Genomic DNA, 16,801 nt, shown 5'->3' with positions numbered 1-16,801 from the left:
AGAATAAATTTAAATGATGATCCCTTCGAGGGGATTGATAACCTTCTGATATTAATTCCTTATAAAGTTATAAGGGTATATAGTTCTTAATATGGAAACGACAGATATAGTATCAACTCAAGCATGATTAATTTTGATTGATAAAATAGAGAGAAATGAGGAGAAATTGAATACAAATACTTGATATAGTTCATGGATCCTTACAATGAACTCTTTGAAGGTACTTAAGCTTACATAATTCAAACTAATATTTAATTATTTACTGAAGCTAATAATCTAAAAATTACAACTAATTTGAGATTGACCCTTAATCGGAAAATAAAGACCAAACCGAATAGAAGACTGGCAAAGGCCCCAAATGCAAATGTTCAAATCGACAAAAGCTAGACTCCATAAAAGAGAAAAGACTGGTTAGGCAACTAAAACTGCATCACTATTGCAAGAATGCTACTAAAATAAAGCTCTAGCCTCTTGCTTGATGCTTAATGCATGATTGCTGCAGAATACAAATCAGATATATATGCAGATGCCACAAACATGATGAATGTAACAAATTAAAGCTTTCTTGCTCGTGATCTCTCATTCGACCCGAACCTCTTGATCATGAAAAACCTCTTTGGCAGTCCCTAAGCTCCTTCGTGCCTTTCTTGGTGGTGTGAGTTGCATCATCATATCCACATTGGTGAGCCTAGACAAAGTTTTCTCTAAATGCAAGGCGCTTCAATAAGCCTCAAACATGTTAAGATGATTAAAATAAAAATTCAATGTATATTGGAATTGTTTCCTCATTCCACCAATATATTGAGATACCAATTGATACTTAGATTCCAACAAATTTGCATGCATGATCAAGTATATAATGCTCTATAAATCTATTACCTTGCATGATCAAGTAGATAAAAGTTAGAGCTATAATATTATGTAGTTTGTAGATACATAATTTGAAACGGGGTAGAAACATCGATCTCACATGCTTCAACAATTTTTCCTAACTGTTTATTTGTCTTCCCTTATCAATTTCTTAGTCAGTTTTTATTGTTGCCACCAAGTAGCTAGCTCACTACAAAAAAATTGGCCTTTTGCGGTGAGGAGTTTTGCTAAAGAAACACCCACTTTTCCGCGTAAATGGGAAATCTTGCGAATTTGGCTTCTCGAATGTTGGCCGACATCACTTCGTCTGGGAAGACTACCTGCGGAGAGATTTCAAGTTCGCCGCAATTTTGCTTTTTAACGATGGAATCTGAACGTCAACAAATGGTGTCCACCTTGTCAGAGATCAGAAACTCATTTCCGACTTATTATTCTTGCGGCAATGGTTTTAATGCTGGTGACATCATTTCGCCACTAGAGCACAAATTTATCTTGGCAATTTTTTTTGCCGTAATCGGAATGGTTTCTTGGCAAATCTTTCCCGCAACAATTGTATCTTATCTCCGTTGAATTGGGTTGGCAGGAGAAGTAGACTTTTCTCGGCGATGTAGACTCACAGAGAAGACGTTTGTTTGTGGGGAATTTAATTGGCATAAAAAAACCAATATTAGCGGTGACTTATTCAAGCCGTAAGTGACCCCATTGAAAGTACTGCATTTTTCAGAAATTTCTTCTCACATAAATTGTCTTATAAGTAATTACTTTTATTATTCATTATTTTCTTAATATTTTGGGCCCTCTAATACGAGGGCTAATTTGTTGATTACCCATCAACTGTCCCATTTGTGATCTTTTTGTATCCTTTTGAAGCCACAATGCACCGAAATACGAGCAAAATGGATGCAAGAGAGAGATTAGAGAATAGAGAGTAAAGTATAAAAGTGATGAAATAAAATTTATCAATTTCAAGTATAAAATGAGAGTTTTTGAGATGTTCTGTTGAATTTTAGACTTTATAGAGGCAGATTAGAACCATTAAATTTATAGCTATTATTGTGACTTTTGACTTTTTAAGAAAAGTTACAAAGTCTATAATTAAATAAAATTATATATATATTTTTTATAATTGTTAGCGTTTGTTTTTTACCATAGAGTTGGGAAGTGATATTTTCAATTTTTAATGTTAATGTCTCTTTGTGTAGTTTAGATAATTTAATTTTTTTTTAAATTTTTTTTACTTAATTATTTTTTTAGTATTTTCTAAAACCATCTTCCACTGTAAGGCCTTACAAAATTTGCCTAACTCGCCTTACGAAGAGTCGGTGCTATATAATACTTAACGCATTTCACAATCACAGGTAACAGTTATCGGAAAATTACCCTCATACCAAACCGTTTTAAACGGAACAAAACGAATGGGAAGCATTTACTCGATTTGTGTTTTGGGTCAGATAAAAAAATCTAAGCGAGGCAATAAAGGCCCATTACGCGGACAAGGTCAAGACAAGACGGCTTATCATTTCACAATGGGAAATACTTAACAACCTGCTCAATCTTCATATATTATATTTTTTTAAATTTTTAAATTTTTTAATATTTTTTTAAAATTTATTTTTAAGTTTATTCTTTTTAAAATAATTCAATTATTCTATTCATTATTCATTTATTAAATATTTGATAAAAGAAAAAATAATAAAAATTTTAAAAAAAATGTGATGTGTGGAAGTTGTGTGAATAGTAGGAAGTTGTGTGAATTTTTTCTTTCACAATAGCATAGAATTCGATCATGTTGATGGCTTGATGCATCAATGAAAGGATTCAGTTACTGTTAATTAGGAGAATTGTCAGAAAATATTTGCTGAGACTGTTTAGAAATGGATAGGATAGATAATTGATTTGGTCCGCTAATAACATTTTCAATGATTCATTTGTCTTATATTTTTAAAATATATTATTAAAACTTTTTTTATATTAATTTTTACAATATATCATACATTAATTTATTTTTTTCTATGTCTAATTTAATATTTTTATTCATTTCAAATATTTCTTCTAACTATCATTGATATTATCATATCTTTTGATATTTGCAATATCTACTCATATACAATATTATATAATTATGTTATGATAATATTAAAAAAGATATTATATTATGATAATATTCTCAAAGCATATTATGAGAATATTTATTTTTGATAATTGTGAAATAAAATTTTCATGATAATTATGAAAGAATGTTCACTTTCGAAAGCTTGTCGAATGACGTGCTCCGAATGTCAACTACTCAAATGTTAATGGAAATTATAATATAATGAGATATTATCTTATTGATGGTATATATCCTTTATGATTAACATTTATCAAAACAATTCATCTCACGCATGAAAATAAAAAAAATAATAATTTACTGCAGCTCAAGAGTCATCAAGAAAATATATAAAACAGGCATTTAGAATGCTTTATGCCCGATTTTCAATTGTACATAGACTTGCACGGTTTTTTTTGTCGTCAAACACTAAAGGAAATTATGATCGCATCATGGCATGCATAATTTTGAAACCAATGGTCTACAAAAGAGATTAGATACTCTAATAGCTAGTCCTAGCCCTAAATGATAGTTGATATTGAAGCATGATAAATCATGTTTATTTTGAAACTATCCTTTTAGCTTGTATTATTCTCTAATTAATCTAATATTTACTTGTGATTACATAATAATCCAATCGCATTATTATGTATTATAAGAACGAAACATGACTATCATGTATCTTCCTTATTATTTATATCGTTATTATATTTAATATTTGGATTTCATTTTGAGAACTTTTATCATACTTAAAAATGTGCTACTTTCCATTACCCTTGAATATTCATCTTGTTGTTTATGTTTTTAAAAATAAATCAAAATGATACGCGTAGGTGGGTTTCGCTCTTGGGTTAAGCACTCTACAGAAGCCCACTGACTTCCTTTAGAGGAGGGTCGTTAGTTCGGTCAGACTTTTTTACTTACTTTCTAGTGGCTCCTCATGGGCTTGTCTTGTGGGCCAATGGGGGCAAAATTACCTTACAATAATAATGAAATATGATTACTAAAATGAGATTATTATTTTATTTTTATTTTTCTCAGAAAATCACACTCACACCGAACCATTTTAAACGGAACAAAACGGAAGCGGAAGCGGAAGCATTTACCCTTTGGGTCGTATAAAAAAATCTAAGCGAGGCAATAAAGGCCCATTACGAGGACAAGGTCAAGACAAGACGGCTTATCATTTCACCATACCATAGAAGTCGCTCATGTTGAGGGCCTAATGCATCAATGAAAAGATTCAGTTACTATTAATTAGGAGAATTGTCTAAAAATGTTTGTTGAGACTGTTTAGATATGGATAGGATAGATAACTGACTTCGTCCGCTAATAACATGATTTTCAATGCTTCCTTTGTCTTATATTTTAAAATATATCACTAATTTTTTTATATTATTTTTATAATATATCATACATTAACTTATCTATTTTTTTTCTATATCTAATTTAATATTTTTATTCATTCAAAATATTTCATTTAACTACTAATGATATCCTCATATCTTTTTGTATGTGCAATATCTACTCATATATAATATTATATAATTATATCCTATTTCAAATTAATCCAAATTTATAAGTCAAATAAAAATTTAAATTGATTCAAAATATTAAAAAATATATTATATTATGATAATATTCTCAAAGCTAGCATATTACGAGAATATTTATTTTTGATAATTGTGAAATAAAATTCTCATGATAATTGTGAAAGAATGTTCACTTTAAAAAGCTTGATGAATGACGTGCTCCGAAAGTCAACTACTCAATCAATAGAAATGACTATAAGATATTATCTTGCAGATAGTATATATCCTTTGTGGTTGACATTTATCAAAACAATTCATCGTCCGCATGGAAAAAATAATAATTTATTGCAACTCAAGAGTCAACAAGAAAAGATATCAAACAGTCATTCGGAATGCTTTAAGCCCGATTTTCAATTGCACATAGACTTGTATGGTTTTTTTTTCGTCAAAAACTAAAGGAAATTAATTAATATGATGGCATGATCATGGCATGCATAATTTTGAAACCAATGGTCTACACATGCAAAAGAGATTAGATACTCTAATAGTCCTAGCCCTAAATGATAGTTGATATTGAAGCATGATAAATCGTGTTTATTTTGAACCTATCGGCCTTTTAGCTTGTATTATTCTCTAATTAACCTAATATTCACTTGTGATTACATAATAATCCAATCGTATTATTATGTATTATAAGAACGAAACATGACTATCATGTATCTTCCTTATTATTTATATCGTTATTATATTTAACATTTGGATTTCATCTGAGAACTTTTATCATACTTGAAAATGTGCTACTTTCCATTACCCTTGAATATTCATCTTTTTGTTTTTGTTTTTAAAAATAAATCAAAATGATACGTCAACATAGTGAGATAATTAATGGTATTGTATATAACATTTTCCTTTCATTAATTTATAGCATTTTAGCTTTTCTAACTTTATAAACCTAGACGTGTGCTTTAAGCATTATGTATATACGTACAGAGACAAATATGCATATATTACATTTATATGCGCACAAATATGTATATATATAGATATGGTTTTTTTTGCATGCATGAGTTTGGAGATCATATAGTGCCATATATATTTTCTAAATGGGGTGGAGCTGTGAGATGATTGCATCTAACTCTCCTAATAATAGTTTTTCTATGATAAGCTAGTACTGAATGATTTCAAGAAGTTTTCAAAATTTTTATGATTAATATTACTTAGTACCAAATTTTATTTGAATCTGAATAATAATTATTTTTTGTAGGCTTCTAGCTAGGCTAAACGCGGTTCCCCCAATTTAGATCATGTACGTACCACTCATATTATCTTTTCGTCTAAAAAGAATCCATTCGAACACTTTCAAAAGGAAATGCGAACTTTCATACTCTTAAAAAAACCTTTTGAAACAGGCCTTTTGAGATGATCAACTACTGGAGATGAAAAACTTTCGTCCTAGAACACTTTAAGAGACAAAATCAAAACTTTTTGAGACAGAAAGTTTTCTTCCCTAAATAGTAAATTTGTTGTACTGGTATTAAGCTTCATGAAGTCTAAAGCGAAATTATGCCATGCATGCAGGGAACACCCAAAAAGGTGAGACTTCGGCGTCTCAAAGGACTACCTACATATACACAGCTAGCGAGGTGAGTTTTTGCGAACTTAATTTTCTAAATATTATATATAGACAAAAAAAATATTTACAAAAATTAGATCATGTCTTCTTTTATAATTCTTTTTCTATATTATATATATATATATATATATAAATGAAGAGAGAGAGAGCATACCTTCAAGAATTGTCGCGGACATAAACTTTGTGGGGAATGTTTGGCTAGCTTTTGAGAAATCATATGATCTGGAAACATGTTTGGCTGACAGATCCGGTAAATTCCAAGCATATATAGGGTGTCAAATTCCATGCGAAGCCTTGTCAAATGAGCAGTCCTTGCGAATTCCTCAGATGCATTGTCATATCGACCTCGAAGTTTTAGACAGAACTGTACATATCTCATCTAAGTTTAGAGTTTTTGTTTTATTTTCTAGTTTTATGTGGAACGTTTAGTGATTGTTATTGTACTGACGCTAGTATTATTATGTGCTAAATTAAAGTACATTTTCTGAAGGATTTCATTGTACGTTTCTTCCGATCGAAATGATCGATCATCACACGACAACTACCATGATATATTCAAGCATGCACCTCGATAGGATATCATGAACTGGGTGCTGCTGTATCCATTTAGGCTTTAGCGAAAGTTCCATATGATCCTAAAGGAGGTCATGTTTACCCAACTATGATCTGGGAATTTGGTTATATTGTTAAAGGGCGGACAGTTCATTGTCTCTCCCTATATATATAAAATTAAGCAGCTAATTAGACCTCTAAATGGAAATTAATTGATCATGTTTATTTGGGTTCAATTAACCAAGCTACCATAAATATACAGCATCTTGTCTAGTACTACTGCCATAGTTTTGAGGACGAGTTTTTAAATATGCAAAATGCTATAGTACTGGTACTATATATGTACGCACCATCTTCCATTTTTCTATCCATATAGTACATATATATGGGACGTTAATTTGTAGTACTACTATATCTTTATACACACACACACACACACACACACACACATATATACACAACTATGATCTTCATGTTATATATATTTTATCGAAGATCCCCCAGCTTATCCTAGTTAGTAATGAACGTTGGAGAACACACACATGATGTAGATTTGATCATAATCAAAACTGTTTGAACATGATTGAAATCTAGCGCCAGAATTCTGGCCTACTCCCATATGTACATGTGTGTGTGTGTGTGTGTTCTTTATATCCACTGGATTATGTAGCAAGATTTCAAGTGCACCGCGTTACCATATGGCCAAAGCATGCGGTATCCACAAATGAAAAAAAAAAAAAAAAAGCTGTACCCATGCGTTTGATTTTACATCGATCTACCTAATAACACATATATAGGTTAAACTTACCTGATTACACGTAAAATATGCCCATGATTCATATGCAGCCGCACATAAAGTTATTGAATCGATGCCCTCAAAACCTCATAGTTTACTTAATTAGATCGTATCATGTAAATTAGCTGCTATGATCGATTAGGGTTTTGATGGTTTTTAGTCGATCTCTACCATCGGTTCAAGGTCGAACAGACAATGAGACAAAGGATAATCAGCAAAAAGACTGCTCACTTGACAAGCATAGCATGGAATCCACTCACCCGAATTCGATGATCATCAAATTGCTCCATCCGATGATCATACAAGTAATAACATGGCCATCGTATACAGCATCTTTCTTTTCTGATATTATCTTGAGATATATAACCGAGTCAGCTGAAAAAACATGCAGAAGAAAAGCCAGAGATCGAGTAAGTTTCAAGTCATCCTAATTAAACAAGCTCATTAATAAATATTAAACACATCAAGGAAAGAACAAATAAAAGGAAGAGAGGAAGAGGAAGAAGCTAGAAGAAGGAGGAGGCGGAGAAGAAGAAGAAAGGTATCTGACCCCTAGCTCCTCGATCTAGGGTGTGCTGGGTGTGCTGTGTTAGAGAACTAACTACTTAATTACTATGCTAATTATTAGTTAGTTTCGAAGTGATTTAATAGATAATCAGATAAGAACATACAGAATCAAGCTAGGGACGTTTGAAGCGTGTGAATTCTTGTCAAATGGTATGCACACCTGCTACGCGTACGTTCGACACGTGAGATCAGGAGCTTTGACTCACAGGTGACAGAGATCATTGCATGAAGAATTCATGTGCGCGAGTTTATTATAACAACGACCAGCTGCGCGCCCTCCCCCACATTTTTATTTTCCTTTTATGACCGATCATTTTCCTTTCCCGTTCATTTTCATGAGTTTTCCAATTATATGTATCATGTATTGAACTTAGAGAAATTATATGAATGGGCATGTAACAAGTTATGCGTCAAGCAGTAGTACTTTGATTTTCTTGATCGAGAGTTTTAAGTACTTTAATCTGATTTTATGTATAATATTATATATTTGATCATCATAATCAAGCTTAATTCACAAATTCATGCACAAGTTGCAACCATTAATTCAGTGGATCAATTCCATTAATATATATATGTGTGTGTGTGTGTGTGTGTGTGTGTGTACACTTCACATGCATGCATCGTTTTTTTCTTGTAAACACATCAATATATATATATATATAGGGACCCTTAAACATTAATGGGGATATTTTTGGCATCGAAATAGATCAATATGTAAAATGTAATTGTATATATATAATTATTGCTATAACAAACATTTTTCTACAATAGTTATTGCTTGACTAATATACTAAATACAATCTTAGTTAGAATATTGCCATATGCGCACCCTTTAAAGAAATTGGTCACACTATTAAAGGAATGTACGTGTGAGGCATTCATATCTTATAATTATAAAAAAATCATTTCCCTTATGGTTTTTGTACTATATTGCAGCGAATCTGTCATGTACCTAAGATAACTACCATGTGTACTATATATACACACACATGTATGCAGGAGTACTCATTGCCAATTAAAATTAATCATATACATGAAGCTGTACATAAATTAAACGTTAATTCAATATTTAATTAGTACGATTTCTTATAAAAAAGAAAAAAATGGTACGATTTCCTAATTACTTACCCAATACATCATGAAACTTATTCGGATGATCATAAGAAATTGTCAAATGGTTGACCCACAAATATTAGCACACGCTTGCAATCATGTACTGCACCATATAATACGTACGTACTGTTTAATTAATGCTTGCAATATTTTACATCTTAAGATCATATATCTTACGTACCATATTGCATGCATGCAGCTTTGAGATAATTAATGAAAACTTGTTACTTGACTACATATATGGCATTAATCTTAATGATAAGATTTTAACTGAGTATATATTAATTAGTACTTACGTAAGGTTGCGCATATATTTTTATTTTTTATTTTTTATTTTTTTAAGAAAAGGAAATAATTGGAGCTAGCACAAAAAGTAATTAGCCATATACGTACAGAGAGATGAATAAAATTTATTAGCGGTGGATTCAACAAAGTTTGAATAAAATTTAGTTAGAGAATTCACTTTTATAAATTTAGCTAATCACTTTTCAATAACATCAAATAACAGACTCTCCAAATCTATCACTATTCTATTTAAAATATTGATTTTCATATTTTCATTTATTTTAATTCTAATTGTAATTTGAATAATTATTCGTTACTAAAAAATTACACATTAATTTTTTAACGTTCATATTATTTCAATGGATAAAATTTTCTAATGGTTTTTTTTGTTTACAACGGTCATATTTTTTCAACTTATATATTTTTTCAACAGTCATATTTTTTCAACAATTATATCTCTAAAATGGATATATTTTTTTCAGTCTTATTTTTTCCAACGGCTATATGTTTTTATATTTTGATTTTCTTCTTTCTCAAATTGTTTCTTAGACTATACTAGCCAAATTGTACATCATGTAAAACAAACCTGATTTGGCTATTAATATGTCTAATCAAATAGTTAAGTTAGGGGCTAAGATGGATTCAGGGTAGGTTTGGGGGGTGAGATGAGAATTTTGTGTTTTGTTTTGAAGTTTAAAATATTAAGTTTTAATATTATTATTGTTTTGAAATTTGAAAAATGTGTATTGGGATTTGAAAAAGTTGAATTGTTTATTATATTTTGTATAGGGATTTGAAAAATGTATAATGATGAGATGATATGAGATGTGAATTTTGTATTTTGTTTTAGCCCCCAAACCTGCCCTCAGTGACATTCGCAACCGTAGTTGGTGCCTAAGGGATGTTACAATTGGTGCAACAAGGCAAAGATTTGACCAACAACTTAGAATTTTTTATGTAAAAATAATATTTAACCAACAATTTAGGCTGATAAGATTTATCAATAAAATTGATGAAAATTAAAAATACTATAATTTTATTGAGTCGACCACAATAAATTTTTATACAACTTAATTAAATTTTAATTAAAATATAATTTTGTTTAGTCTAGCGCTCTTAGGGTAGGTTTGGAAGTGAGATGAGAATTTTATGTTTTGTTTTGAAGTTTAAAATATTATGTTTTAATATTATTATTGTTTTGGGATTTGAAAAAGATGTATTGAGATTTGAAAAAATTGAATTGTTTATTATATTTTATATGAAAATTTGAAAAAAATATAATGATGAGATGATATGAGATGAGAATTTTATATTTTATTTTTATTACCAAGCCTGCCCTACTGGCATTAAATTCTTGAAATAGGCTGGCACGTACGGCATGAAACATTTTAGAAGGACGATCGATCGGGCATTAAATTCATGAAAAGCGGTCAAGTCAGCAGTCCTTTGCTGTTACCTTGGATCATCAGTTCGACCTAAGGAGGACAGCTAGCTCAGTAATTCTTTAATTTCTCGGGCCTAGTTTGGTCACAGCACATATTGATAGGTGCAAATTATTGTTTATCATAATATCCATGTCTGGTTCCAAATTTATGGGAACAATATCTCTCTCTCTCTCTGTGTAGCATGAAACAAAAACTAATTGGCTATGTATCAAAATTGCATGTGTGCACGTGTTAGCTAGGGGCGGCGCAAGGACAAGAACGTCGTCCTCCACAACAAGCAGTACTTCACGACAACGTACGTCCTCCTCCTCCTTAATCTCTCCCACATCTCTCTCCACCCAGTGAACAACCATGAACTCACTGGAGTTGTACGTAGAATTGGTGCAAAAGAACATATAGTTTAGAATTGAACCTAGAAGTTTAATATATACCATTTTCACCGACGTTGAAAAGTATTTTTTCTACCACCACAGGTCCAAAAAGTTACGAATTAAGTACAGTAGTTGACTGCAGTCATATCAATGCCAGTAAAGTAAATGCACAGCTTCACCTTCTAGGATTCAAATATGCATATATACAGCGTCTTTTCAAAATTTGACGTTTCTGGGTAAAGCAGCTCACTCGATCTTCTAGCTATGACAGACCTAACTTTCTATATATATTTTTTATTTGCTTTTACCTTTTTTGTGGAAAAAGATTGATTAAAAGAGAAAGGTCAGCTGTATATATATACATATATGTATATATATATATGTGTGTGTGTTTAGTTTATTCTACAGGTCCTGTCTTTCATCCCCAAATTGGGTAAAGGAAATGAATTAATCCCATATATAAATTGAAGCTCCACGTACGTACTGTTTTTCAACTCCAATACAAATTCTGCTACCTAGCAAGTCTGACCACATCTGCTACACTTGCACACACTTATGCAGGAAGAGGAAAGACAGGTTCCGTGAATATTTTAGCATTTGCTATCTCCAATTCTCCTCATCTCTGATCATTGAATCAGACTTAGAAAGATTAAAACCTAGCAAAATGGTGTGCAAGTCTTTGAAACAACTCAATCTTTTAGAATGTTTTATGATCAGAACATCAGCTGCTTAATTTGCACTGTATTAGCAATCAACACCCCCTGATCCCCAAGTCGACCTTCAACAGTATATATGACCAATCCAAACCTTAAGTACTCCTTCCATGACCATAATGAATTACCTTCTACCAACAGCCAAATCCGGTAGACTTCTCAAATTTCTTTAATTCGAGCCTTTTGTCTTTGATTCATTATGGTCTGAATGGTCTTATCTTCTAACTGACTAAACCAATATATCCAAAAACATCTCATGAATTATCATGATCACCTGATTCAGAAGATACGAAAGATCCTCATCATTGACCCATCTTTATATCAAAACCTATACCTCTTTTGATTGATCCAATAACAAATTTAATTTGATATCCATGAGAATTACGATTACTCTCTACACGTACACTAAAATCTAGTTAGTACTCTTTCCTATGTTTTACGTGTTTTCAGTGCACCTAGAAGTCATAAAAATACGGCAATCTAAAGCCCAGCTTTGCTCCTAAGTATTAGCGCATAAAATACATATAGCGTACTAGCTAGCTAATAACTACATACTTGCACATAAGAATTCTCAAGTCAGGCTCATGCCCGTATGTACATCATCAAGGACGACCATAACCAAGTAACTCAGAAAGCAGAGAGAGAGAGAGCTAGCAAATACTTTTTGCGCGAGCGAGAAAAGAGACCTAATTAACAAAAAGTCGTATGGTGTTGATCATACTATAATAGATTTTCTGGTTCACTTCTATCACTTCATATTTATGGGAAATTCATCGGCAAGGAAACTAATTAAAAGTACTGTGGTTTGCTTCCGGCCGGTAAATACTGGTCCAAAAAGCAATTTCAATTAGGGTTTTTTTCATTTTTCATGACTCCAGCCTTAGCTAAACCATAAGTACTCAAGGTAGAACAGACAAAGAACCAAAGATTAATTGGCAAAAAGACTGCTCATTCGACAAGCATGGTATGGATCGAATCCACTCACCAGTACTCCATGATCGGCATGTATCCAGTTATCTGATCATGTTCCAATCTCAGTTTGAACTGCCACCTCAGAAACCATCTGGAGGTAGTTAATGAACTACATGTTAGTCAGAAGGTCAAAATCACGCCAAAGAGAAGCTAAATTAATGAACAGAACCTGAGTTGGTAGATAGGACTAGGAGTAGACGACTCATGAATAAAGAGGAAGAAGAAGATGAATAAGAAGCAGTACCTTGTCCGGCCCTCGAGGCAAGTGATGATGATATTCTGGCCGGGTTTCATACCCATGTAGCTTGTTCGTCATGCGGTGAGGTCCCGACCAGAGTTTATAGAGATAGGAAAACAAAGAAATATCTATAGATCAGAAGCGCGCGTACGTGTGGGAGGTTTGCATCGTTTATGTGCATCTGCTACAACTGACACGTGAGGACCTTTGACTCACGGGTGACATATATACTTCTAGATGAGAGTTTGCATGTGCTTTTGCTCCCATAACAACCTTCCCATAGTAAAATAGGTAATAATTAATTAATTAATAGAATACTGCGAGAGAAGTTAACTCAACAAGAGCCAATAGAAAAGGCGAGAGAGAGAGTAGATGGAAAAGTTAGGGATGACTTTAGACGGAAGAGTGTGGTTGGGAAAGCTGGGGAGCAAAGGTTAGATCTGCGACGATCATGTGATTCTGAAATGCTGATGAAGAGCTGTATCTTGAAGAATCGGCCTCGTCCTTTGTCCTACCTCACATGCATTTATTGGTACTACTCCTATCTATCTACCATCGTCCTATTTCTGAATTAGCATCATGTTCTACGTGTCCCTCAAGCTCCACTAGCTAATTCCAAAAGAGAAATGCTATAAGCCTTTAATGAAACCTAATTAATCTTATGCCATTCACTTCATTTAATTAATATATAATTGTCATTTTTATTATTTTATTTAAATACATACATATTTAAATATTAAGATAAAAAAATTAAAAATAAAAAAAATTACGTATTAATTAAATAGAAGTATGTAGCGTAAGACAAAGGTCCATTCCAGTACTGCGAATTAATTAAATTAATTAAAAAAAATTACGTATTAATTAAATTTCTCATTACAAAATGAACCATTCCAGTACTGCGATGATCGACCATGGTACCGGGCCATTAATATCTCTAGATCGAAAGAATAGGATCCTCTCCGTACGTTTTAGGTCCGGCTTGAGTCTCTTTGAAAAAACATGAACAGAGTATTTCCTGTTGACCAAACGGACCCCTAGTTCGTTTTACCTTAAATGGATGTTAGCGAAAAATATGATATATTTTTACCATTTGACGTGGTCATGATCATATACATATATCTAACTACGTACACACAAGCTAGCTTTTAGTTGACTAAATATATCATGATGATCATGATCAGAGTTATTTGCCATATTTAGCTAGCTAGCTATAGCTTGCAGGTACGCTAATGGAAATATCGATAATTAAGATCATCAGATTATATATAGCTGCAGATCCCTAGACTCGATCAATTAATTAATAATATGCCCTCGAAAGAATATCCGCTTTTGATTACCTAAGAACTAACATTAATCGACTTATACATCAATTAATTAGAATAATTAATGGAGTTTGTCCATATATCTTTCTATCGTACGCACGTCGATTATCAAATAAAAAATTATTCTTTCTATATAATTATATGAAAAACATTAGTATTAATTCTATTTATGTATATATATATATATATGCTACAGTACATATATAGCTTGTTTCAAAACCAGGCCGTGATCGAAGTTATGATCTTCACAAAGATCATAACATAATTATATCACTATTTGACTAAAAAACATGATGACAAAACTATGACGTATTATTTACTTTCACAGATTAATTAAGGAAACATGATCTTAAGGTTCGTAAGAAAATGATCATTTTAAAAAAAATTATTTATCTATTTAAAATTTGTATAAATCATTTCGCATAAATCAAAGATGTAAGTTGTAGGCCCGTCTCGTCCCAATCTCGCACTCAATTTTTTTTTATACAAATATACATTTCTATTTATTTATACTATACATATTTAAAAATATTTATTATTTATACTATATATAAATATAATAATATATATTAAATATAACTTTTACTTAATACTTTTTATAAATTGTAACATAGTAAAGTAATTTTTTTTTATAGATTGTCAATGTAATACAAGAGTTTTCACTTTTCACATTGTTGAAGTGTGAGATTTGTATTGTGAAGACAATTTATAAAAATATCATCTGCCTACTACACTATAAGTTACATAAAATATATACTAATAAATTTAAAAAATACATTTACATAAATTTTAAATTATAGTTATATTTATAAATTTAAATTTATAATTTAAATCTAAAAATATATTTTTGACTCAAAAATAATTTTTAAACTTAATATATTGTAATCTATTATTAAAGTGTGCAGGAGCTAGCGGGGCGGGGAGGGTGCTACCGTATACTGCGGGTAGCACCCCTCGGCCGCTATTTATACATGCTGTGCATGGGTACGATCACATGGTCATATTTTGAGTACGTGTTTACTGCTAAGAGAACATAACATGCATCCAGCTGATCAAAGTCACTCTATCCTTGACTACAATATGGTCAAAATTGTCCAACTTTGTGAGATTTTGTATCCCCACTTGAAGCACCCGACTGATCAAATGGGAGAAGGTGTTAGGTGACGTTGCTACAGTAAAATATTCCCGTTTGTGGAAAAATTTAAATAAGAACAAACCATTTTTGGGGGAAAAATATCAAAGAAAAATGTGGTACTGTGCACCAACCCCTCCAACACAACCCCATCAACTACCACTGCCATTAACTAACCACTTTTAATATATATTAATGTGGTTGTTGGGTGATCTACATCCACTCACTACAAGAAAACTGTTTATTTGTAGCCATTTAATTCCAGCGAAATGATTATTTACAGTCAAAATGAGTCTATTTTGATCACAAATAATTTTTTCGCCGCAATTAAATGGCCACAAAAGCTCATTTTTCTTGTAGTGACCGATGAAAAAAAGAAGTTGATCATGATGAGTTTGCAGGAATATATGATCAATGAGATATGCTAATTATAAGAAAAATATACTTGCAGTCGTAAGTATATAAGTGCCGTGCAGTCATTTTGAAAAAAGTGAATAAATATGAGATCCATATGAAAATAAATTAATTTTTTAATAGTGGATCTCATTATTTTTCAAAACGATTGCACGGCGTTTACACATTTCACGAGTGTATGTAGTATTACTCTAATTATAATTAAGAATTTACAAAAAATTTAATTTTTCACTTATTGATATGTTAAGAAATTATGAAATTTAAATTTTAAAAAAGAATTGTAATTAACATGAGTCTTATATATAAAATTGTAAATATATATAACACTACTCATAATCTATTTCCACCAGAGAACGTCTGAAAACCAGTTTCCAGAGAGAAATATTGAATTCATGCATCCATGCATAAAGGCTTGTTTGGGATTAACACAACTGTTCTTAAATATTTTTGAACTACTTCACTACTATTTATTAGTATTATTCACAAATTATTCACTATAATTTTCCTACTATTTTACTATTATATACAAATTATAATTTTCTACTATTCACATATATTTTGATATTCTTAATACCCAAATGAGTCCTTAAAATCAATGCTGAATTAATTTGTTTTCCCATATTAAAAAAAAAAAAAAAAAAGTGTGCTGAAGGTGATGATCAATAATTCGTTGGATAAGAAGGCAAGATATATATAGCATGGTTTTGACTTAGGACCTTTCTACAGGGACTGATAATAGGAACCGACCGATCACGAA

At 31.4% G+C, this 16,801-nt stretch overlaps 1 protein-coding gene across 3 annotated transcripts; it reads right to left on the bottom strand.

Annotated features, from left to right (window-relative positions):
- Nucleotides 1-6,053: 6,053 nt before the first annotated feature.
- LOC109002108 lies at nt 6,054-13,298 on the bottom strand. 3 transcript variants are annotated; one of them, XR_001997970.2, is made up of 5 exons: nt 13,183-13,298; nt 12,952-13,029; nt 7,733-7,847; nt 6,279-6,488; nt 6,054-6,112 (listed from the first exon to the last, which is right to left on the bottom strand). XR_001997970.2 is itself a non-coding variant. In XM_018979711.2 (3 exons), exons 1-3 carry the CDS (start codon nt 13,236-13,238, stop codon nt 10,942-10,944), a joined length of 435 nt encoding a protein of 144 aa, XP_018835256.2. In that variant the 5' UTR covers nt 13,239-13,298; the 3' UTR covers nt 10,923-10,941. The 3 variants fall into 3 exon arrangements, 2 of the variants coding, with proteins under 2 accessions (XP_018835256.2, XP_035540632.1); XM_018979711.2 differs by lacking the exons at nt 6,054-6,112; nt 6,279-6,488; nt 7,733-7,847 and adding an exon at nt 10,923-11,242; XM_035684739.1 differs by lacking the exons at nt 6,054-6,112; nt 6,279-6,488; nt 7,733-7,847 and adding an exon at nt 10,923-11,242 and having other exon boundaries at nt 12,952-13,047; nt 13,183-13,292.
- Nucleotides 13,299-16,801: the final 3,503 nt, after the last annotated feature.

The sequence above is a fragment of the Juglans regia genome, chromosome 13 (genome assembly GCF_001411555.2).
Source record: "Juglans regia cultivar Chandler chromosome 13, Walnut 2.0, whole genome shotgun sequence".
NCBI classification, from domain to species: Eukaryota; Viridiplantae; Streptophyta; class Magnoliopsida; order Fagales; family Juglandaceae; genus Juglans; species Juglans regia.
This window is presented reverse-complemented; position numbering and strand designations above follow the sequence as displayed.